This window comes from Nannospalax galili, unplaced genomic scaffold, assembly GCF_000622305.1.
Source record: "Nannospalax galili isolate Female #2095 unplaced genomic scaffold, S.galili_v1.0 scaffold453, whole genome shotgun sequence".
NCBI lineage: Eukaryota > Metazoa > Chordata > Mammalia > Rodentia > Spalacidae > Nannospalax > Nannospalax galili.
In genome coordinates this window covers 2,008,231-2,032,530 of record NW_008334081.1, presented here as the reverse complement: position 1 = coordinate 2,032,530, position 24,300 = coordinate 2,008,231, and the positions used below count along the sequence as shown (strand labels likewise).

Sequence of the window (24,300 nt, the reverse complement as noted above, 5' to 3'; positions counted from 1 at the left end):
ACCCTGGATTCCTCCCTTCCCAGCTCCCACATCCAGTCCATGCCAAGGCCCACTCATGGCTCCACCCTGGAATCCTTCTAGAAGCATCCCTTCAAGCTCCCTGGCTACTGTGTCTCTCTGAATGTGGCCCTCAGCATCCCCTCTCCCACTGAATCCTTCTCCACAATCATACCCTTTGGCCTGACCATGCTGTTCCTCTGCCCTTCCAGATACCATAGCCCAGCCAGAAGGCTCCCCAATTCCATGACTGCCTCCTTTCAGCTCCAGCTCTTGCTGAACCCACTACTGTCACAGGCACTGACTGGGTTGAAATCCTACCCCTGGATCTTTACACGTGCTGCTTGCTCTGCTGTGACCCCTTCTCCCTGCCCCCATCCATTGGCCAGCCACTCTCTGTCTCACATAAATGACTCAGAGGGCCCCTCAGGAAGCCACTCCCAAGCAGGATCAGGATGACACTACAGCACAGCCTTTCTCTCTTGGCCCCACTTGGGCTTGAGGACTTGGTGGGCAGAGCATGGAATCCATGGGATCCTGCAGCCACATCTCTTCTTTCTGCAGCCTGAGGATATCAACTATGCATCACAGAAGCAGGTCTACCGGGACATTGGGGAGGAGATGCTGCAGCATGCTTTCGAGGGCTACAACGTGTGCATCTTTGCCTATGGGCAGACGGGGGCTGGCAAGTCCTACACCATGATGGGCAAGCAGGAGAAGGACCAGCAGGGCATCATCCCACAGGCACGGGCAGGGCCTGGAGAGGGTGGTGGGAGGGCAGGCTGAGGGGGGGCAGGGCAGGAGGGAAGTAGGTGGGTTGAAGGAGGGGCCTCAGCCTTTGAGTGTGCCCACCAGAGGAACATCCACAAAACAAGGTACTAGCTGGGCGGCTGTTCTCTGTGGGAACTAGGAGGGCTGGGGATATGTGACAGGTGCCCAAGAAAAGAGGTGACCATGCTGAGAGACATACAGGTGGCTCCTTAGATGCCACTCAAAGTCTGATCTCTCCCAGATTTCCTCTCCTCCCAATATGTCTCTGGATCCAAGCTGGCCAGCACTGTCCTAGTCTGGGAACGAGAAATCCTGGGTCAGTGACCCAGGGTCTCTATGTAGACAAGGACAAGATGACAAGCAGATGGTCCATACGAACCAATCAGACACCAGCCAGGTATCTGGAATTAGATGCTGGAATTAGAACATAGGCTGTTTGGATGCAGGCCTTTTCAGTGCCTTTATGTTAGAGCAGAGCATCACTCTGAGTACAGGCTGCCCACCACACCTTGAGAGACAGGGCTCCAGGCCACCAGCCCTCATCAGCTGACATGTCTCCCTCCATCCTTGCAGCTCTGTGAAGACCTCTTCTCTCGAATCAATGACACAACCAATGACAACATGTCCTACTCTGTGGAGGTAGGGTTTCCTGGGGGCAAGGCTGGGGAATTCTAGGTGTGGTCAGTGATGCTCTTCTGATTTAAAGTCAGTCCCTACCCCATGTGATGACCATGCCAGCATGCCTATATGGGACTTGGGGACTCTTAGAGCTCAGGGGTGATAGGCAGTCATCCCCTGGTAGGTCTTTATTGAGTAGCTGCTTACTCTTCCCAGGGTAGGGGTAGGAATCCTAGAGCTGCTTATCCTGGGCTATACTATGGCTGAGGTAACCCCAGTGTGATCACAGGGACTTGTGTTGTGTGTCAACTCCCAGGATGGCCCTGAGTGGAGAAGGCCTGGGTAGGTGGAAGCCAGCTAACACTGGCTGGGTGCCTTCTGTGTGCCCTGCCTAGCCCTCTTCCCTGCCTCAGGGTCCCTGCCAGTGTAATTTGGTCCTGTAGGTCAGCTACATGGATAGAAGGCTAGCCAGGTGGAGGTGGACCAACACTCACCCTCACAATCACACAGAAGCCACTGGCTGGGTGCCTACTGTGTCCCCTGCCTGGAAGACAGCTCCCTGCTCTGCATCAGGATCTCAACAGTGCAACTGAGCCTCCAGTTGGGATCCTGATGGTATGGATTTACAGGTTAGCTACATGGAGATTTACTGTGAGCGAGTCCGTGACCTCCTGAACCCTAAGAACAAGGGCAACCTGCGAGTGAGGGAGCACCCGTTGCTGGGGCCTTACGTGGAAGACCTCTCCAAGTTGGCTGTCACCTCCTACAATGACATCCAGGACCTCATGGACTCAGGGAACAAGGCTAGGTATGCCTTGTTCAAGACTTGCTCACATCCCTTACCGGGCTGCAGCTGCAGTCTCTAGGGAAGCCACTCTCACCTGGTTTGGTCCTCTGGGCACTGTTGGCCTCCTGATGGGTCTGTGTGGTGGCCCCTGAGGAGGTATAGGCCTCATGTGCCAGGCCACTGAGGAGATGTGCCAGCCTGAGACAGGCCTTGGCTCCCACCTGCTTGAGGGCTGCTCCTCTGAGCATGTGGGCTCTGTGACTGTCACCTCCCTCAGTAGGCCCTGGCAGCAGCACCAACATCATCTGCTCACTGTGGGACCAATCTCTGTGCCCCAGGGCAGCAGTTCCATCAGGGTCAGGTGTCTAGAGACCGTGAGGGCCAGCATGCTGGCCATAAGCAATCCACCTCCCTTGGTCTGAGATGCTCTGGTGGTTAGAGTGGTCCTCCTCTGACACCCAGAGATAGCTCCATATTGGTGAGTTGATCGCCCTTGCTCCTGAGGTGGGGGTGCTGAACTACCTTGGCAGCCCCCCAGGGCAGTTCATGATGGAGACTTTCAGTGTACCTGAGGAACACTTGACCCTTTTATCCCAGAGGAAAGCTTTGGGCTGTTGCAGAGAACTCAGTCTTGGGAGATTCTATGAAAACTCTGGCAGGTTGGAGCAGTGGGGATCTATCCAGGCCCTTCTCAGGCAGCTTTGGGTTCTTTGCCTCTGAAGGGCCATGTCATTGACCCATGTCACCATTTATGTGGAGTATGGCTACTGGGGACATAGTATGCTCTTTGAGCTCCCCAGAGCACGTGGCGTGGCGTGGGATGAGTGGTGGACACATTTCCCTTCCAAGGGGCGAGGTCCTGGGAGTACTTCTGTTCAATTGGATGGTTCTGGGCCTCGGAGGCAGGAAGCACCTCCTGAGACACTGTACCACCAACGGTGCAAGGCATTGGCTGAGGGCCGAGCACCTCTGTGGTAGACTGGAAGGTCGGGGCTGGGCTTGAGCTGTGACAAGAGGTGCAATCACATCCAGGCTGGAGAATCTGAGGTCCGATGACCTGGATGAGTATGCCAGCACCACCAGTGAGCCTCTTCCCTGACCACTGGGTGAGGGACAGATAACTTCAAGTGGCTTCCTGTTCTGTTCCCAGGACGGTGGCAGCCACGAACATGAATGAGACCAGCAGCCGTTCTCATGCTGTCTTCAACATCATCTTCACCCAGAAGCGCCACGATGCAGAGACCAACATTACCACAGAGAAAGTGAGCATGCTGAGTGGCCTGGGTCGGCAGGTTCCGCCAACAGTGGTGACTGTGTTTGGACTGGTGGCGGGAGGAGTTACAGTGGTGTCTGTGGGCCTCTGACACAGTCTGGTAGACACGGGCCTCCCACTCTCCCCGGATAGGTGGGGCCCACATTGGGAACCGGGCATCTAGTGGGTCTTGGCATCAGTTTCCATGTCCCTTCAGGCCCTCCTATGCAAGCCTCTTCTTAGCCTCCTGGGGAGGGAGCTCTGCAGAGGGGCCAAGCAGAGTCCATGTCAGCCCCTAATGGTGCTGGGGCACCTTGGTCTGGTACCATGCTCTTGACTGTGTCCCTGTGAAGTAGCAAGAGGTTCAGGAAGGCATAGGAGAGCCAGGGCCAGCAGGGAAGCCAAGCTCTCACTGCCAGGGTCTCTGATGGGGGCCCTATGGTGTCCAGAATCTGGTGAGAAGATGCTGAGCCTTTTGGGGGCCATGTGACTACCTCCCTTCAGGGACCCTGTCCAGGGCTCCATGAGGCAGTTCAGCAGCATCCAGGACCTTTCTTGGACCTGGGTTCAAATCCCCCCACAGATGATTAGTGGCATCTGTGGAAATGGGTGATGGTGCCCGACTCTGTCCTGCGTTGCTCTATGAAGAGTGTCTAGCCTAAGGAGGCCAGGTTGTGGGGGGAGTGCACAGTTTCTGGGGAAGTAGTATGGTATCTTACCATGACAGAACCTTGAAAAAGCTGTGAACAGAGGTGTATAAGGAAATTGGGGGGATCAGAGGTGGCAGGACCCTGGGGAGTAGTGTGCCCATAGCTCCTCGAGTGGCCTATGGGGTTGTCCCCAGAAGGAGAGGACACCCCAGAGCGGCACAGCATTAGGAACTTGCGGTAGGAGACTGCATTTATTGTATTTGCCATTTCAGGTGAGCAAAATCAGCCTGGTGGACCTGGCTGGCAGTGAGCGGGCTGACTCCACGGGAGCCAAAGGCACACGACTCAAGGTAGAGCCAGGCTTATCACACCAAGGAAGAGAAGTGGGCCCAGCCCAGCCCCATGTCCAACACGGGATGCTCTGAGGAGGGCTGAATGGGAGGGTTGTTTGGGGCTGGAGCAGGATTGGACCACCACCAAAGGCAAGCTTGAGTAGGGAGAGTGGGGTACACAGGCCAGAGCCTTTGACCGCCAGTGGAGAGAGTGTCACTCTTGGTACACCAGCACAGGTAAACAAGACAGAGACCCAGACAGAGAACAGGCTCCTGGTGGCCCTCATCATGCCTCATACCAGTAGTTTCTGTTTCCCACCTGTCTAATTTGTTTTCTTTTGCTGTGATAAACACTGACCAAAAGCAACTTGGAGGAGGAAAGGACTTATTTGGTTTACAGGTTATAGTCTGTCATTGAGGAAAGCCAGGGCTGGCGCTCAGGGGAGGAACCTGGAGGCAGGCGCTGAAGCAGAGACCATGGACGAAGGCTGTTTACTTGCTTGCTCCCTCTGGTTTGCTCAGCTATCTTTCTTATTCAGCCCAGGCCCACCTGCCTAGGGATGGTACTGCCAAGCCCGAGCTGAGTCCGCCTACAGAAATTAACAATTAAGAACTAAATGCCCTCACAGCCATGGCCACAGGCCAATATGCTCTGGGGAATTCCTCGACTGAGGTTCCTCTTCCCAGGTGACTCTGGATTGTGTCAAATTGACAACTAAAGCTATGTGTGACGCCACCCAGAGAAGCACAGGCTGTGCGGCGGCAGTAGGCTGACTGGCCAGTGCCCCAAGGGTACGCCCTCCTGAAAATAATCTTGTGTGTTAGTAAGGAAGACTTTTATTTTCCTGAGTGTCACTCACCTTTGACCCATGTCATGATTTGTTGGTTGGGAAGGACCTCTGGAAGTTGTACTGTGTGGGGACGTGTGAGGTATAAGGTGCTGATGGAGCTGAGCAGGAATATTGGGCCTCTGACTGCCTGCCCCAGCATCCTCAGTGCCTAGTACCTTCAGAGGTCAGCTTCAGGGCCTGGTTTCTCAGCCCCATGCCACACAGGCCAGGCCCCAAGGGGTCATGCTGGAGCAGAAGGCTCCAGATGCTTCCTGCATCCTGACTACCATCTCCATTCACAGGAGGGAGCCAACATCAACAAGTCTTTGACCACCCTGGGAAAGGTCATCTCTGCTCTGGCTGAAATGGTGAGCTGGTTCCTGGCTTCTGGAGCTAGGTTGGTGGGATAGACTGTAGAGGTGATCTCTCACCTGATCTCAAGGAAGGTGCTGTGAGCCTGTCAATGCTTGTTCCCAGGCACTGTCCAGTGAGAGCTGGGGTTCAAGGGAAGACTCAGAGATGAGGGGATGTCACAAAGCTAGAGATGGAATAGCAACCCCTATTACTCTCTGGAACATCCCCACCTTTAAAACGAGGATATGTCTTCATCATAGGGCCCTTCTGAGGGTTACCACAAGCCACAGTAGCTGACAGTTAACTGACATCCTTGTGGATGGGTAAGGCAGTGGTCAGCTCTGTGGGCCTGATACAGGCCATCCTCTAGGGGGAGCTCAAAGCCCTTGGAGGTAAGGAATTAGGTTTGACATGTCCTGCAGGACAGGCAGCTGTGCCTACTCCCCAAGATGCCCAGGGAAGAACAATTCTCTCGAGATCTTACCCTATTCTGAAATTATCGAGGGTACAGGAATAGGGCTGTGTGACAGCAGCCCAAGAGGTCACAATCTTATTCAATTTGCCTATCATGACTGGCTTAGGGTGGCCAGCCATCTGGGTAGTAGATGATGGCATGTACTCAGGCTTCTGCCTGAAATTTGGCTCTCTTGAGCCAGCAGCTAGCCTGTCCTCCCTGTCCCCAAGCCCTCGAGCCCCAGCCTTACGCCAGGGTCTCAGACACTTTCTGTCCTTTCTTTTTCAGGACTCTGGACCCAACAAGGTGAGCTGGTTTCTTTAATCTCAAGGGAGGTGGCTTGGCCCCAGCTCCCCTCTGTGCAGACCTCAGCAGTGAAGTTCACAGTTCACTTAATGAGGAAGCACAGAGTCTACTTCTGAGCTAGGACTTGTCCCTGAAGCCAGGGCTGAGGGTAAACAACACAAATGTGGCTTCACAGTTTTGGAGGCAGAGTAAACACAGAAACAGAAACATAAAAATGTTAGCAGCTGTGTGGGAAACTGAAGAACTGAGAATTGTGTAAGTATTGATGGGAGGACTGTTTGAGGAACTGTAAGAAACATTTTAGGGAAACGCACGAGGCACCGAGTGGCAGACTGCGCGCGGAAATCTGTGTGGAGAATTGTCAAGAATTCTGTGTGAAGCTGTGTGAAGATCTGGGTGAAATCGTATGAAAAATCGTATAAACTGGGAAAGGAATTACTTGTGGAATTATAGGGGAACCGTGGGATGAATTGTGACAAATTGTGAGCAGCTGTGTAAGGAACTTTTGGGGGGTATCGTGAGGAATTTGAGGAACTTCAAAATGAACTATGTGACGATACGGTGCGCAAGGAACTGCGTGGGGAAGTGAGAAACCGCAGGATTGTGTGATGAACGGGGGGCGACTGAGATGTGAGGAACTAGGAATGGAATTGTGCGGAACTCTGCGGCTCCGTGTGGAGCACTCTGGGAACTCTGTGAGGAATGGTGTGTTTAACTGTGAGGGACTGAGCAAGGAGCAGTGAGGTACGGGGGGCGGGGGGAGTATGCAGGAGGGAAGTTGCATGAAGAACTATGCTAGAAACTTCTAGGAATGGAGTGAGTTTCTGAGTTGCTTATTGAGTGACATCACCTGGAGTGGGAGCATGAGGGACCTGTAGATGGTGAGACAGGACAGTGGTCTGCGGGCAGATGCCAGGCCCTTGGTCCTCAGTCAGACTTTGGTTGGTTGTGGTTTAGTAGGAAGCAGTAGATGGGTTGTCAGCAATGCTAAATCAGATTTAATCTGGACCGTGCTCAGGCATGAGCTGTAGACTGGGGGAGGGATGGCCTGGCCCGGCAGTCAGCAGAAAAAAGTCAGCGTGGCAGTGATCCAGGCTTGACGTGTAGGTAGGAGCTGAGTGGGCAGAGGAGAGAGGGTGGTTCTGGGAGATGGAGGACCCTGACTGGACAGGGGCTGCCAGTGGCTGGAATGAGAACAGTGGATTCATAGGGGATGAGTGATTGCAGAAATATACTGTGGAACCAAGAAACAGACACGTGGCAGAGAATTCAGCCTCAGGAACTAAAAACACCAGCACACAAGCAGAGACAGTTTTTCTCCTGCTGAGTCTCCAGAGGGGAAACGAAGTATCCAACATTGATGAGCTTTGGAGAGCGGCTGGATGTGCTGCTCAGAGAGCCTGCCGTGCGTTTCTGAAGTCCACCCTGATGGTGGCTTAAGAGCTTTCAATGCTCCCTGCCAGCTGGTGGCACTTTTCCCGGGAATCTTCCTGAAGAGCAGAGATGGGTGTGCCTGCCCAGGGAAATGGAACAGCCCTGTGGTGGCACCTTCTCCCAGGGTGTAGACTCCAGGGACCAGGGGCCATGTCTGCAGGATACGACAAATGCAAGATGAACATGTAGACATTAGCATTCACAAAATTATGAGTATCCACAAGAAGTGGTTCCAAGCAGCCATTACCTAGGATGTCCCTATTTTGAGTGGCTACTGTTTGCCTTAATAGATAAATAAAGAGCCACGAGGGTCAGTCAAGAGTAGGGAGGATGTCTGTGCTGAGGGAGAGGACAGAGAACAGACTGTTAAAGCAGGGACTGTGAGCTGGTTTCTGGGGGACAGGAAGAGTTTAGTGAAGAGATGGAAGCGGGGTGGGCACTGGCAGAGGCCACAGAGGGCCCGAGTGCCTTATTTAGTGGTGGACCCTTTTCCGGTTGATCAAGGGGGTTGCTGTCCTGGCGGAGCAGAGGGAAGACACACCAGCCAGTGACTGACTTCTGGGCTCGGGTCCAGCAGAGTGGCCCAGACATAGCAGGGGTGGGTGAGGGAGGAACCCAAAGGATATTCCAGCATAGCCCTGATTCTGGTCCAAGGAGGAGTTGCCTGGAGGTGGTGTCCCAAGATTCAGTTGAGGGGGAGATGGAGGTGGGCCTGAGAGCATGGCATTTGCCTCTCTCCCTCCTGTCCCTTCCCTTCCTGCCGGCTCAAAACAGACCTTGATTGTCCCCACAGAACAAGAAAAAAAAGAAGACTGATTTCATCCCTTACCGAGACTCTGTACTGACCTGGCTCCTCCGGGAAAACCTGGGTGAGCATATGCTGCTGGTTCTATGGTTGTTGGCTTTGACATCTACCCTGTGCCCATCTCCTTGTGGGGAAGAAAACGCTGCTCAGCCACAGTGAGGCCTCTCACTTTTTCCAGGCTGAGGTAACCCTGGAAGGACCAGCTAGGTCAGAGTACAGCCCTTCTGGAAGACCAGAGGCAAAGTGGGCAAACCAAAGCAAGTCTGGGGACCTGGGATGACCCTCAGGACCTGCAGAACACAAGCCCTGGTCACCGCCCTCTTGGATGAGCTTTTTAGTGACACCCAGACCAAGCACCCACTGTCCTCTGGATCTTAGTTTCCTATCTGTAACGGGGACCTGGCACTTGATTCTGGGAACCCTGCTTACCGGCGGGTTTTGAAGGGCCCAAACCCCTTCCTGAATTCAGATTGGGGATAGATGAGGTCACAAAGGCTGAAGCACTCCCAGCACAAAGCCTGTCCTTTCCAAAATGTCCTCAGGGCCTTCCCTGGCTATGTTTATGGCTGGAGAACCTGTTACTCAGGGAGGTAAACTGAGTCTTAGGTGGGGGTATCCGGCAGCTGCATGGGTCTACACCCCAGAACTAGCTAGGCTGATCCCTAGCTCAGGCCAGCATCAGGGAGCACCTGGGGTGGGGGTGGAGGGGCAGTGAGAGGACAGGAAACCCAGATCCTTCACCTGAAATGTGGACTGTGAAGCAGGCCCTTCCCACGGGGCCCTGATGAGATTTGACCCTGGAGGAGGGTCTCAGGGGACACCCCCCATATTCTTGGGGTCTGTGCACAAGCTCTTCTCACTGTTCACTTCACAGTCTCTGTAGGAGGCTCACAGGAGAGCTACACCCCAGGAACGTGGCCCCAAGGACACAGTTCTCTGAGGTCAGGCAGGCAACAGCATGGACTGGAGTGTGGACAGGTGGCAGTCCTGAGGACTGCAGCAGGGTCAGAGGGTGACCTGGTCAGGACCACTGAGCCTAATGACCCCAAAGGATTCACTCTCCAACACTCCACAAGGAGCTCAAGAACCACTAGTCTCTGACAATAACTGAACTGGTCTAGTAATAAATATTGAGGAAAACATTTCAAATGGAGATGATAAAAATGGGTGGAAAAAAATACTACCACAAATCTTAGGGTAAACTCTGGAAAATCCTCCGTAGCTTGCCTCTCCTGTGGGGAAAGGGTGGCCTGTGGTTGTAAAATGGTCAAATGAGAGATGAGGGGCAGCAAAGGAAGGCCCACCCCACCACCATCTACACAGCACAGGCCTGTGAATCCTCTCTCGGCCTCAGCATCTCTACTTATAGATACAGTCCCTTGGTACAACCTGGTTGTTTCCCACAGGTGGCAACTCAAGGACAGCCATGGTAGCAGCCTTGAGCCCTGCAGACATCAACTATGACGAGACCCTCAGCACACTGAGGTATGTTCTACATGAGCCCTGCCCTTGGGGTGGGAACATGTCTTTCCGTGCCCCAGCCAAGAGCACCAGTTGTAGGGGGTGCCTTTGGGGGGGCATTCACAGGAACTCTGAGACCAACAGTGGGTATTCTGGAGGTCCAAGCCTCTAGTGGACCCTGTTTTGTTCCCATTATCCTTTAGGGTACACTTCAAGGCTGCAGGTGGCCTGGGGTCCCTGTGGTACTAGACTAAAAGCTATACTGATGGCTGTGGAAGTAGGAGACTTTCAGTTAGCAAATGGGGCCCAAGTGGCTCTCCCCAAATCTCCCACTGCAGGTGGGCATTCTGAGGTGGGAAGCCTTGGTGCAGAAGGCGGCTTGATTGTTCAGGTTGGGGGTGTCTGTTCTCTAGTAAGCATGTACTTTCTGTGTAAAGTGGAGTTTATGTCACGGCATAGTCACACGTGCTTCTGGGGTGGCAAATGTGTACTCATCTGCTCCCATATGTGCGTGTCCATTTTCACATGCACCTCTATCCTCTACCCCTGTGCTAGATTCACCTCCTACTACCCTGGACCATCAGGTTCAAGTCTAAGTGTCTCCAAATGGAGTAGGACTATGTGCCTTCTGCCCCTGGGCCTCACTTCCTAAGTGGATAGGGCAGGCTGGAGCACCCCACCTGCAGGTCTTCTTTGCTCAGTGGTCTCAGGGGCTGTTCCTAGGGACCTGTAGTCGGGGAGATTTCTTACTCTACCAGACTGGGTCAAAGCTTAGTCCCCCAGCTGGACTGATTCCCAGGTAGAGCTCTGGGCACCCCTAGGCCTTCTATATAGACCTGTCTCTCAACCCCTATACCCCTTTGCTGCCCAGATATGCAGACCGGGCCAAGCAAATCCGCTGTAATGCCATCATCAATGAGGACCCTAACAATAAGCTGATCCGAGAGCTGAAGGATGAAGTAACTCGGCTGAGGGACCTGCTGTACGCCCAGGGTCTTGGTGATATTACTGACAGTGAGTGTCCATGCTAGCCTGCCCTGGATAGGGGTGGGGTAGGTGCTCAGGCTCAGGGACCTATTGGGCCTCATGTCCTCTCTTCTGGGACTGCCTCCAACCTGTGTCCTGCTGATTGTGGCCACAGCTCTGGGGGAGGTGTTGAAGCTGCTTGAAGTCTCATCCCTCCTCCAGCTCCTGGGCAGAATGCCTTGGGGTGGGAGGCCTGGACAGGCAAGGGCACAGCCAAGTTTTCTGGCCTTGGCCTGGATGGACTGCATGGTTTGGGTTTGGATCTGGCCCAAACAGGCCAGAGATGGTTTCCTGGAAGCCCACAGGCCAACTATAGGTGCGGGGATTTTGGTGGGTCCTCTGTCCCTACACCGAAGACCTATGTCACCCTGCCTATAACTATCAGCCCTGTGATGTGGGTACACGGACCCTTGGGAGACAAACTGCTCTGTTTCTCTGTCTCTCTTCCTCCCCCGCCTGCCTTCCCCATAGCCAACACTGTGCCCGGAGGACCCAAATGTGTGTATTCCCCACTGCTCTGCATCCCTGCTTCCACCCCGGCCACGGGGGCCACAGGGCAGCACGGGTGGGGAGGGAGCTCCCATTGCCTCCTCTGCCTCCCCTCCTTCAGCACTATAAAGCAACAGTCCTCCCCCACCCAGGCACTACTGGGACATGGGGGATTGTATTATGTCTCTGAGTCATATTCCTGGTTCATCCCCATCTGTTATGAGAAACGGAGACAACAGGGAGGCAGAATGCAGCCAAAAGTGGCTGGGGCTAGACCCCTGAGCACCCTTAGGCCTGAAAAGGTCAGCTGTTAGAGCCCGAGGACCAGGAGGACCAGAGGACTATCTGACCTCCTGGCCCTGGCCTACTGCTCTGCTCCAGCTATCCCTATACCTGAGGTGCTGGAAGCTTCTTGAGGCTGAGTGTAGCAATGGTTGCTGCTGAATCCTGCCCCATAGTGTCTCCTCTGGCCTGGACCTGGACCCTTAGGGTTTGGTACCTCCCCAATGCCCAGTGCTGTCCTGTGTTGGCCGCTGCTCTGCTGTGTGTCTGCTTCTTCTGGGAGGGGCCTGGCACCTCCCCTCCAGGTGTCACAGCCCAACTCCCCAGCTTTAGGGGTGGTAGAGCCCTGGGGTGGTGGAAGAGTAGGGACTCCTTTGGGCAGGTCCTCCACGCACCTTCTCTAGGTAGTCTGTGGATCCATTCTGGGTTCAGGGGGATGAGTAATACAGCCTGGCCTGCAGCTCAGAGGTGTAACCCATTCACAGAGGGTAAGCATCAGGGGTTCTGGGTATAGGGAGGACAGGTACTTGAGAGAACCCAGGTGAGCTCCTGGCCTCAGGTATAGGGGTTGTGAGCTGGCTAGCAGGCCTGAGCCCTGGATGCAGGTGCAGGGGCTGCAGAAAGGCCCTGGTCCAGGGTAGAGTGGAGTGGAACTCCAGAGGATGCACAGGGGCTGAGTGATACTGCAGGGAAAGAGGGCCTGTGGGCCAGGCAGGTGGACAACAGGATGAGGGTAGCAGAGGCCTTGCATGCGCTTGTCCTGGGCAGCTGGGCCAGGCTGCTGTCCCTTGCCTGTGGTTCCTGTTTCTTACCTTCTCCTGACCCCACCTCTGGCTTTCCCCAGATGCATCTTTTTTTTTCTCCTTTCTGTCTTATCTTGCCTTCCCTTCAAGCCATAGATGTGTCCGACCGACCTTAAGAACAGTAACCATAACTGTGGTGGGGCCAAGCTGAGCCAAGCCCCTGACAATCTCTCCACAGTGACCAACGCCCTGGTGGGCATGAGCCCCTCATCCTCACTCTCAGCCCTGTCCAGCCGTGCAGCCTCCGTGTCCAGTCTCCACGAGCGCATCTTGTTTGCCCCAGGCAGCGAGGAGGCTATTGAAAGGCTGAAGGTGAGGGCCACCTTGTTCAGGGCACCCCTGGGGGCATAGGAAAAGTGAGTTTAGATAATTGAGAGAGGCCTTCACCTGTGGCCCCTCGTATCCCTCGGGCACAGCCTGACCTTGAAGGGCCAGAGTAAGATACTAGTAGAAGTATCTGGCGTATGGCCACCCTGGTGAACTGTGGCCTATCCCCAGCCCACCACAGCAGCCAGGATGGCCAGGGCCTTCAGGCATCAGACTGCATAAGAATTGGCCAATGTGTAGAACTTCTGGGTAGAAAGTGTCCATGGACCTCTCTGACTGGATGACCTTGACCCAGCATGAGGGAAGCCTCAAGTGAGCCATGCCTAGGTTCAGGTTTCACATGGGTAGCACTGGTGCAGTGGCCAGGGGGTGGGAGGTCCTGTCCTAACAGCACCTCCCCAGTGCTGTTGTAGGTTTTGGCAGCTTTGCCTGGCACCCTGCAGAGCTGTCCACACTGGGCCAGGGATAGGTTGAACACCTGAACAGCTATGAACTACGGGGAGGGGCTGCCTGTCCCCCCTCTCCCATGATTCCCTGGTCTCCAACACTAGACTTGGCTAGGGATGGCTTTTCCAGCTTCATATCCCCACAGAATGCAATGTCGCCTAAGCAGACACCCCAGACCCTAGGGGCTGAGGGGCCAAAGAGACAAGGGACAGAGGCTAGTGTGAGGAGTGGTTATAGGGTAACCAAGGAGCAGGGGGCACAGACCCTCCCAGGGGATGGGGATTTGGGGGACCACCTGGAATGTGGGGACCCCTAAGTGGGGAGGAAACAGGGAGATGGTGCCAGTGCTGAGAAATGTCACCGTGTTCCAAGAGGAGACCACTAGGCTCAGGAGCTGCTACCAGTGTCTTCCAGGGTATCTACTTCCTCTTCTCTCCTGACTTACCTACTTTCCTTGTTTCTGGGCTGTGTTCATAGGAAAGACTCATGCCCCTTGGACTTCCCCTTGATGCCTTAGAATATCACCTGCCTGGAATGTCCCAGGAGTTTGAACCCAGTGCTTGGCAGCCCCTTTCATGGCTCCCTTGTGGTCTTCAATGTCTGCAGTCCCCACCCCCCACCTGCACTGGGCTCTCATTGTGATCTGTCTCCCTCCCCAGGAAACAGAGAAGATCATTGCTGAGCTCAACGAGACCTGGGAAGAGAAGTTACGGCGGACAGAAGCCATCCGGATGGAGAGGCGAGCAGGGGGAAACAGGCCTGAGGGGTAGTTGGCATAGCCAGAGAGCCCTGGCTCCAGACCTAGGATCCCAAACCCTGGGGCAATTGCATTCCAGCCCTGGGGCAACCTAGGCACCTGACTTGTGTGGCACTGGCCACTGAAGCCTGACAGGGCTCATCCCTGGAGAGCACATCCCACCAGTGGGTACTGCCCCGGTGCTACTGATAACTCCCGGCTGGTCAGGCAGAGTGACGCTAGTCCTGGAAGCCTCTAGCTTGTGCCAACCCCAGCTCTTTCTTCTAGGGAAGCCTTGCTGGCTGAGATGGGCGTGGCCATGAGGGAGGATGGTGGAACCTTGGGTGTGTTCTCTCCCAAAAAGGTAGGAACTGGGCCATGGTGCTGTGCCAATGTGGACAGGGTAGCAGTGCCTCCTGTGGAGGTCATAGGGGCATCTTGGGAGAAGTAGTAGTGGAGCAGGGGTCTGGCCCAGGCATGAGGCAGCCTCCCTCAGACTTTGTTGTGTGGTGGGACATCTTAGTGGTCAGATGACATCACTTGGGTTCTGAGCTGCCTGAGATACAGACTGGTTCTCCCAAGGTTAGAATGAGAATGGAGTGGGGCATGCCCAGACTGGAGAGCTGAGTTGCATGGGCATGGTCCCACCCTGAGCCTGTACTGCCCCTGGAAGCTTTTGGTCGTCATAACTAGAGCAGCTGCACCGGCTGGAAAGCTAGCCCTTGTGTGGTAGAACGGCAAAGCCCAGCCATAGCTAGTAGCCAAGCGTGCCTCTTTGTCAAAGAAAGGATGCTTTAGGAAAGACTGGGCTAGTGGCCTGGACATCTGACAGGGCCAGACACCTGTAGGTCAGCTTTCCTGGATATAACTGTCCTGTCTTGGATGGGGACTGCTTGGGATGATGCCTGGTGGACTGGGGTGGGGCTATGAAGGGAGGCCTTGGTAGAGGGCCCAGGTATAGGTGTCTAGGTGTCTCTGTGGGTTCTAGCCAGGCCATGCAAACCACTGTGGGGGGCCAATTCATAGCAAACAGACAGAGGGGTTCACTTAAGTTTCCACACTATGAAATATGTCAGAGAGCCTTTTGGCCATCACACATGTCTCTGACTTCCAAGTCTGTGTGTCACCAGGGAGCTGCCAAAGTCCAATGAGGCTTGCTGCTGTCAGAACATCAGCTGCCTGGTAGAGTCCCATTCAGTGGGGACTGGTCATGAGGGCAGTCTTCTCTGTAACCAAAGCTTGCAAGGAGCTTGACAAGCAGTGATCCGGTTGGGGACCCATGTGAGAAGCTCAGCATTCCTGGAACTCAGGAGATGAGAAGTGGGCGGGTTTGCTGGGTCACCATAGTGTAGTCTCCACTCGGCCCTTCCTGGATGGACAGTTGGAGATGGTCTGTGCTGATGGACAGGACTCCATACTCTTGCTCTGGGGGTATCAGAGACTTATAACTTAGTATGGCATTGGCTCACGCCAGGATGCACTGTGGGAAACAGGAAGCAACTGTGCCTAGCACTTCCTTGTTGCAGGATTCCTGTCTGGGACACGGGTGGCTCCTCAGCTTGGGGTGGGGGAGGGGAGGACCCCGAGGCAAGTGTGACCTGGGACAGGAGACAAAAGTGTGTCCTGGAATGGGGAAGCTAACCTCCAGGCCCCAAGTGGCCCAGCGAGGATTCCTTCATCAGCAGGTTCTTCCCAGGCCCCCTCCCTGGCCAGGGCCCTCACCCTGCTTGGTGATAGACTCTCATTGGAGAACCTGCAGTTCCCAGCTTGTTCCACTGAAATAGGCTCTGGAGTACTAACGTATAGTCCAGAGCCACATGCCCAGGACCCTCGGGATGGGGTAGAGGTCCAGCTCTGGAACCCAACCTGTGCCCTACACACCCAGGGCCCAACACAGGCTCCATATGAGCCTCACCTGGGGCCTCCAGGAGCTGAGGGATGGGTCTCCTAGGCCATCCTACAGCCTAGCTCCCCATTAAGTACCCAGCTACTTAGCTGGCCCCGCCCAGCCTTCTGTTGTCGGTGGACTAGGCCCTGAGCTTTCTTTGTGTCCACATTTTTCCTGACATGGAGCTACCAGCATAGTGAGGCCAGCTGAGCTGGGGGCTCTGGAGGCTGGGTATCCTTCTCAAAGCTCCTCGGGCATCCTTTTCCTTCTTTTCTTTTATCTTCTTTGCCAGGCTGGGGAGGGCACTATGTGCTTGACAAGCCCAGGCTTAGGACTGGTAGTGATCTAAGGCCTGAACAGAGGATGGCCAGTGTGGGGCTTGTGCCCCATCCCTAGAGAGTGACCCTTCTGTTTTCCCTCCAGACACCACATCTTGTCAACCTGAACGAGGACCCATTGATGTCTGAATGCCTCCTGTATTACATCAAAGACGGGGTCACCAGGTATGAGAATTATGGGAGGGGTCACCAGATGGAGGATATGGGGTCACAAATGAGGGGGTGGATCACTAGCTGGAGTGTCACAGCCTCTCCAGCCAGGCCAGGGTCTAGTGGGCAGAGAGAGGTGGGCTCCCTGTTCCTTTCATCTTGCTCTACCCCACAAGGGCCAAGTAGGTCACCCTAACAATGTGATCCACCTGCGCTTCTTCCAAAGTGTTGCTGCAGGCTATCTGGGTCTCCTTGTGGCTGGGCTGCACTGGGGGTCCGACCTCTGGTCCACTCTCACTTTTCAAATTCCTTCACCCTGGTGTTTCTCAAAAATTTCCAGCTGGGCATCCCTGGGAGGCTGCTTGAGGGAGTGAGCTGGCCAGAGGGTGGGTGTGCTGGGTCCCTGCTGTTCGGCTGAGCCCTGATCCCCCAACAGAGTGGGCAGAGAAGATGCAGAGAGGCGGCAGGACATCGTGCTGAGCGGGCACTTCATCAAGGAGGAGCACTGCATCTTCCGGAGTGACTCCCGAGGAGGTGGTGAAGGTAGTATTGCCCTCCTGCCCCTATCCTGCCCATCCTGCTGACCTCAGTGAGGTCTACTGAGTCAGCCCTAGGGGGCAGATCATTAAGCATCTGCCCACTTCTCAGCTTCAAGTGGATCCTGAATCACGCACTGGGCAGTCAGTGCTCCTAAACTCTCCTGTATGTAAAGCCCTTGTTTTCTCATGTGCAGATGAGTCAAAGGGGTCTCGGACATCCTTGTGGACATATCAACCACTGTTTCTTATCCTTGTCCACCCAGAGACCTGAACAAGGACCTGGGAAGTCAAGCCCAGTGTGGTCTCCCCAGTCGTGGCTCGGGCCCATGTGTTTCCCTCTCGAAGGCATTTTCCTCCTTCATTAAATGGCTGGGACGCCCCCCCGCTCCCCCCCAGGCTCCTCTGAGGGGTGTTGCTCATGGTCAGGCTCTATGACCAGCAGGAATGAGGAGCCTGGGTGGTACACACCCAGGGGCCAGGCAAACTGAGCCATTGAAGTAACAACCCCTCACAGAACCCCTCCTCTCTGTCCTATAGCTGTGGTGACCCTGGAGCCCTGTGAAGGAGCAGACACGTATGTCAACGGCAAGAAAGTTACTGAGCCCAGCATCCTGCGGTCAGGTATGGTTGAGGTCATGAAGGGGCTGCAGGGTAGATGGGGTGTAAAGCAGGGCCTCTGTGCCATTCTCAAGTTACCCCTTCTATATGGGAGACCCTTCTTGGGCACAGTTTGCTCCGAGCAGGGGCAGCTCTTCAGACTATGGGCACATGACCAGCCCATGAGACTCTATCCCCCAAATGGGGCCTGAATGCCTGGACCTATATGAAAGGCTGGAACAGAGCAGGTTCTGCTCATAGAACACTGGGACCCAGCACTAGGCCAGTGCTGAGTGGGGAGCCAGGGTAGGACCAGTCTAGGAGGAGGAGGCTCCTGGGTGGCTACTTTGGGGAGAAAACTAGGGACCAATGCTTGACCAAACTGGTTTTACAGAGAGGTCAGTGGGGGAGCCAGGTGAACACCCTCCCAGTAACATCATCCTGGGCTTGGGCACTGCAATCCCTCTGATACTGTTAAAAACCACACACATCGTGTTAAAGTCTCTTCTTTTGGGAAAGTCAGATGAGATATATAATGTGGCTTCTTAAGTGATGTAGCTTTTGCTTCCACGGTGGGAGGCATGGATATACATGCCTGAGGACAGAGATGCACACACATGTATAAGGAGGGTTATTTCAGGGCTCCAACTTACAGGACTGTGTCAGTCATTATTTGTTGCTGTGACGAAGCACCTGAGAAAGTTTAGGAAAGGATGGATCGTTTTGGGTCACCGTTTCAGAGGTTTCTGCCCATGGCTGGCTGGCTCCATTGCTTTGAGCCTGTGGTGCGACAGAGCATCATGGTTGGGAGGTATGATAGCACAGAGCTGCTCACCTCTTGGTATCCAGAAAGCAGAAAGCAAGACAAAGGGTCAGGAGCAAGTAGGCACACCCCCAGTGACCCACTTCCTCCAGGGGGCCCTGCCCTAGTCACTCAGCCTGAACTCATCAATAAATTAATCTATTATTGTGATCTGATCACTTCTCAATAGTGCCACCAGGTGGGCCCCCAGTCTTCAACTTCTGAGCCTTTTGAGGGGACACCACACTGAAACAGTAACATTCTACTCCTAATCCTAACCCTCAAGGGCCTGTGTCCATCTCACAATAGAAAGTGTATTCCATCCATCACCAAGAGTCTCCATACACTTAAAGTTCCATCATAGCTTGGAAGTCCACATTTAAAGTGTCTTCATAGATTCTGGGCAAACTGTTTGTGTGAGCCCTCCTAAAACCCAAAAGAAAGTTAAGTCTGATGGTGAGAGGAGGTACACATTTCCATACTAAGAGAAGAATAGAAAAATAGCAAAGAGGAATGAGACCATTAAATCCTATAGCTCCATGTTCAGCATCCAGGGCATGTGGTGGTGCTCATGAGTTGAACATCAAAGGGCTTAGACAGCCTCCTTCCTCGGCCCTTCTAGCTGCAGCCCACATGGCCTCTTTCCTGAGCTGACTCTGCTCACTGCTGTGGCTTTCCATTAGACTCATTCCATGTTCTTGGCATCTCCAGCATCCTGAGGTCTCCATTGCACCTTGGGCTTCATCCTCATGGCTTTACAAGTTGCCATCTCAGGGGCTGCCCATGGGAAGTCCAACCCTGCCATATGTGGCTTGGCTTCTCAGAGATTTCTTTGAAATCTGGGTGGAAGCTTCTGAGACATCATAACTTGTAGTCTGCATGCTTGCCAAATCAGCATCACTTGAACAAAGCTAAATTTAGCCTCCTGGCATCTTTCAAGATAGCTGGGCCCGGTTGGATCATGACTGTGCGCCTCTGAGTGCCTGCATGACTGAACACGGAAGTACTGAGAAAGCCTGGTGTGTGCACACCTTCCTTGGCTCCAGCTCTGTATGCTTTTGTTTCTGGCCAAACGTCCAAGCTGTAAAAATCTTTCTACTTTGCTTATTGCCCACCCCCCACTTCCTTACTGCAATGCTGGTTAAATGCAGCCATAAAAGTCCTTGCCACTGCCTAGATGCTGTGCTGCCTTGAAATTTTTTCCACCAAATTCATTAGTTCACTTCCTGGAAATTCGGCCTCCCACACAGTCTTAAGACATGGATGAAATGTAGCCAAGTTCTTAGCCATAATGTATGAAATGTAGCCACGTTCTTTCCCAGACTGTAATGTGAACGATCTCTCGCCCAGTCCCCAAGAGTCCTTGCTCCCAGCCGAAGCCTCTTGAGCAGTTTGTCACCCACATTCCCGTCAGCATTCTGATCTTTTGAACTCCCACCAGGGCTTCCGGAGCCCTGCATCGCCAGGATTTTCCAGAGCCGTTCCTCCCACGAAGCCTGAACCACTGAGTCAAAGGGCTGGGTTTAGGAGACAAGAGGGGGTCCATTCGGAGGAGGAAAGTGATTGGATCTACAGTCTCTGGGGCCAGAGGCTCTCCTTGAGGTGGCTGGTGCTGGGGGTCCAGACAGAGAAAGTTGCCTATAGCCCCGTTCCCTTCTCCCCTCACCCCTCAAGGGCACCTGAGATCCGCAGGTCCCCCAACATTGGCTTTGCCTCCAACCCCCAGGAAACCGCATCATCATGGGAAAGAGCCACGTATTCCGATTCAACCACCCTGAGCAGGCCCGCCAAGAGCGTGAGCGCACACCGTGTGCAGAGACACCCGCGGAGCCTGTGGACTGGGCTTTTGCCCAGCGTGAGCTGCTGGAGAAGCAAGGCATCGACATGAAGCAGGAGATGGAGCAGAGGTGAGGCCTGGGGCCTAGCGACCCGAGGCCGAGTGGGATGGCCCACCTATCACGTGCTCGCCTGTCTGTCACGTGCTCACCTGTCTGTCACGTGCTCACCTGTCTGTCACGTGCTCACCTGTCTCGCCCTTGCAGGCTTCAGGAGCTGGAGGACCAGTACCGCCGAGAACGAGAAGAGGCCACCTACCTGCTGGAGCAGCAGAGACTGGTGAGGATGCCTCCGCGGCCCCACAGACCCCCTGGGAGGTCTTGGCTCCCCCTGGCCTCTCTCCCTTGCACCCCAGTGTGCCGGGGCAAGGCTGTCTCAGTCTGTGGTGGAGCCACAGGCCCTTTCTCTCACTGCAGGACTATGAGAGCAAGCTGGAGGCCCTACAGAAGCAGATGGACTCCCGGTACTACCCAGAGGTGAATGAGGAGGAAGAGGAGCCAGAGGATGAAGGTGAGGGGCCCTTGGGTTGGCACCTCTTCCGCCAGCAGGGCCTGAAAGAGCAGGTGTACAGGTCCCAGGCCACAGGCTGGAGAAGGGTGTTAAGAAAGAGGCAGCCCCAGGCGCCCCACTGAAAGTCAGCCGAACTTTTGCCCTAGAGATAAGCCTCCTTGACCCTGGTACTGCTGTAGAGGCAGAATCTGGAAGGCTGTGCTGCAGTAGGTAAGCGCGCAGCTCACATACACAGCAGGCACACGTGTGCTGATGGGAGTAGCCAAGACCATGGGTGCTTGTGAGGGCTCACCTTGCTCAGTGTGGTGTGTGACCACCACAGACAAGGTCCACTCTGCACCTCATCTGAGGGTCCCCTTATTCTAGAGGACCCCATGAACAGAGAGCATGAGAGCACACGGTCCCCTCCCCCACTGCCAGCTGTGCAAAGCATATGTAGGTGTCATTGGTGATACGGCCTCTGCTCTGACTTTCAGACTATCAGGGAAGCTCATGTGGGGAGCACACTTTCTCTCTGGGGTGCCTGGGGTCTTCTGTACTGCTCGCTCAGCAGGCCTTTCTGCTGGGATCTTCTTTCACTCTGCACCCAGAGTGTGCTGTGTGGAATCGGGAGCCCAAGCACAGGTGCCCAGCCCAGCATGGGAGAGGCTGTTCAAAGTCTCCCCCTGGGGAGAGAGCCCTCCCCATCCACCTCTGGTCACAGTGACCATGGAGGGGAATGACAGCCCAGTGTTTCCTCTTTCCACCTAGTGGACCACTCCAGCCGCAATGCGCACTGGGTGCAGGGTCAGTTCAGGAAAGCCTGTGGCATGGTCAGGTCGTCTTCACTTTGCAGATGTCAGGTTGCAGTTGACTGTTATGGCTTTCTTTGATGACCCATGTGGCTTCTCCCACAGTCCAGTGGACAGAACGGGAGTGTGAGCTGGCATTGTGGGCCTTCCGAAAGTGGAAGTGGTACCAGTTCACATCTCTGAGGGACCTGCTGTGGGGCAACGCCATCTTCCTGAAGGAGGCCAATGCCATCAGTGTGGAGCTGAAGAAAAAGGTGGGTCCCATCAGAGGGTATGCCCAGTGATGGGATAGCTGCTTATAGTCACGACTCGGCACCCACACTCAGCTGGTCCTGGGGTGGACAGGGACTTCCGCCTAGACTGGTACCCAGTGAACCATTATGGGATACAGAGCTAAGGCCTCAGGAAACTGAGAAGAAGCCCCTTGAGAACCTGGCTTCCACTCAGCAAGGAATGGATGAGTGGTCATCTTTTACTCCTCATAGGTCCAGTTCCAGTTCGTCCTCCTCACAGACACCCTCTACTCCCCACTACCGCCAGACCTGCTTCCTCCAGAGGCTGCCAAAGACCGAGAGACACGGCCCTTCCCCCGCACCATTGTGGCAGTGGAGGTCCAGGACCAGAAGAATGGGGCCACACACTACTGGACGTTAGAGAAACTCAGGTACAAGCTGGCAGACAGTGAGGTGAATGGCAGACAAGGGTTTTCCCTGGAGACAGAACCAGGCCGGGCTCTGAATATAGATGTCGTTGTGTCTCCTGGTGTAAGTCTTTTTAAGATGGAAAGAAGAAAGTAAATAGAATTCATCTTCTGCTAATGCTGCGGTCAAACATGAACGTAGAGTTTGATGTTTTTCTGTAGAGGAGGGCGCACAAGGCAAATGTGTTGCTGAAGGTGAGACCAGGGTTCTGGCATTGAAAGACTGCTAGGGCAGCACAGTGGCACTTGGAAGGTGGGCTCAGTGTCCCCAGCCCTAGCCAAGCCTGTGCCAAGGACCTCAGAGATGGAGGAACCGTAGCTCCTCTACCCCGAGTGCCTGTGGGAGGTCATCTCCTGAGCCCACTGTAAGGCAGAGGACCTGGGCAGGTTGAAGAGCATCTGTAGTGTCCCTTCATCACTTAGGTCCCTCCACTGCTTGTATGTTTCAAGAGCACCTCTTTTCCAGAACTCTGCTTCCTTGACCCCACATAATTACTCCAGTGTGTGCCAAGCCTTCACGTATGATGGTGACTGAGTGATGGCATAGGTATAGGCCATGTGAGTAGAGTACACTCACAGCCTTGGAAACAGGCACAGAGCCTGGGGTGGGTGGGTGGAAGTGGGGGCACCAGGGCTGGCCAGGAGCAGGAAAGACAAGAGTGTTCCTGGGGCTTCTGAGGGAAAGGCAGGGTAGCAGGCCTCTATGGACCAGCTCCCTGGAATGAGGCCGGCCTTGGGCAAGAGGCCTTCCTTTCCTCTCCCTGTGCTGGCTGATTTAGGGCACAGAGAACACTGGCCAGGTGTGTGAGACTTAGGGAAATGAGAGTTGAGTATAGACTTGGGGTCTGTTGGTTTGTATGTGCAAGGCCAGCTCACTAATATGTTGCTATCCCTAGGAGTTAGCTGGGGGTGGAGGTGGAGGGAGCTCTTCCAGACCAGACAGGCCTCCTGAAGATGGCAGATGTGGAAAGCAAACTGAATAGACATGTACTTTCCTTCTTGTGCGATTTATGTGTGTGCACGCAGCTCACGCTCTGTACTCTCTCAGGCAGTTAGGTTGACTATGACACACCAACAGTGGCTGCTTGTCCTTTTAGAGGCTAAAATCTGAGCTCTAGAGAGCACAATTGTATTTTCTTCCTTCACATTTTGTCCTACCTGGGGATAATAATTTAAACAAATATTTTCTGTCTCCCACATCCCCTTCCCTGCTTCACCTGGGTTCGCTATTGGACCTTTCAGGGTTCTGTGATAGGCATCCCATTTCTGAGAGTCTATTGGATGTCTCCCTGCATCTATGCCAGCTCCATAGCTACCAAAAGCCACCCAGGAGCCTGTCGGTCCTCTGTTGTCCCCCACCTATCCTGCCTGTTCAAGACACCTTGCTGGGTTTGGGAGGAGTTTGTGGTGTGCTCCCATGTCTACTACAAGTTTCTTGTGAATGAACTGTTCTGAGGGTCACAGAGGGGTTTCCATTTGACAGACCCCTAAGCCAGTGATCCCGAGCAGGATGCTAGAGATGGAGCCAGGACAAGCCTGCTGCCCAGGAGGAGGGATGGGATGCCAGGCTGCTGCTAGACACTGTCCTGAGCTCACCTGGTCTCTGTGCCCCAACAGGCAACGCCTGGACCTGATGCGAGAGATGTATGACAGGGCTGCAGAGGTGCCCTCCAGTGTCGTTGAGGACTGTGACAATGTGGTGACTGGCGGGGACCCCTTCTACGACCGCTTCCCCTGGTTCCGGCTGGTGGGCAGGTGGGCACCTCCTCCCTTCCCTTACGAGAGATGGCAATAAGGACAAGAAATAAGCTTCCTTCCAGAGCCCAGACTCCAAACTGCCCTGACTAGATGTGAAGGAGGAACCCATCCTCCACTCCTTCCACTGAACTTGCCCCAGTATTGCGTGCCACACTCCAGGCCTTGCTTTTTTAGAGTACTTGGGATGGCACCTCATCCCTGCTGCCCACATCTACTGTGGGGCCATGTGT

General features: G+C 54.4%; 1 protein-coding gene across 1 annotated transcript in view; it reads left to right on the top strand.

Moving 5' to 3' along the window:
• Positions 1–24,300, top strand: part of Kif1a (kinesin family member 1A) — an 89,146-nt gene that overhangs the window by 26,093 nt on the left and 38,753 nt on the right. Inside the window, 23 exon segments of the mRNA XM_017797166.2 lie at positions 562–741; positions 1,342–1,407; positions 2,016–2,194; positions 3,324–3,435; positions 4,348–4,425; positions 5,540–5,605; positions 6,334–6,351; positions 8,579–8,654; positions 9,997–10,075; positions 10,923–11,065; positions 11,549–11,575; positions 12,830–12,963; positions 14,085–14,164; positions 14,450–14,525; positions 16,473–16,552; positions 16,974–17,080; positions 17,614–17,697; positions 20,202–20,382; positions 20,518–20,590; positions 20,728–20,821; positions 21,718–21,866; positions 22,098–22,276; positions 23,930–24,067. Of these exon segments, the coding sequence (XP_017652655.1) occupies positions 562–741; positions 1,342–1,407; positions 2,016–2,194; positions 3,324–3,435; positions 4,348–4,425; positions 5,540–5,605; positions 6,334–6,351; positions 8,579–8,654; positions 9,997–10,075; positions 10,923–11,065; positions 11,549–11,575; positions 12,830–12,963; positions 14,085–14,164; positions 14,450–14,525; positions 16,473–16,552; positions 16,974–17,080; positions 17,614–17,697; positions 20,202–20,382; positions 20,518–20,590; positions 20,728–20,821; positions 21,718–21,866; positions 22,098–22,276; positions 23,930–24,067 (2,399 nt within the window).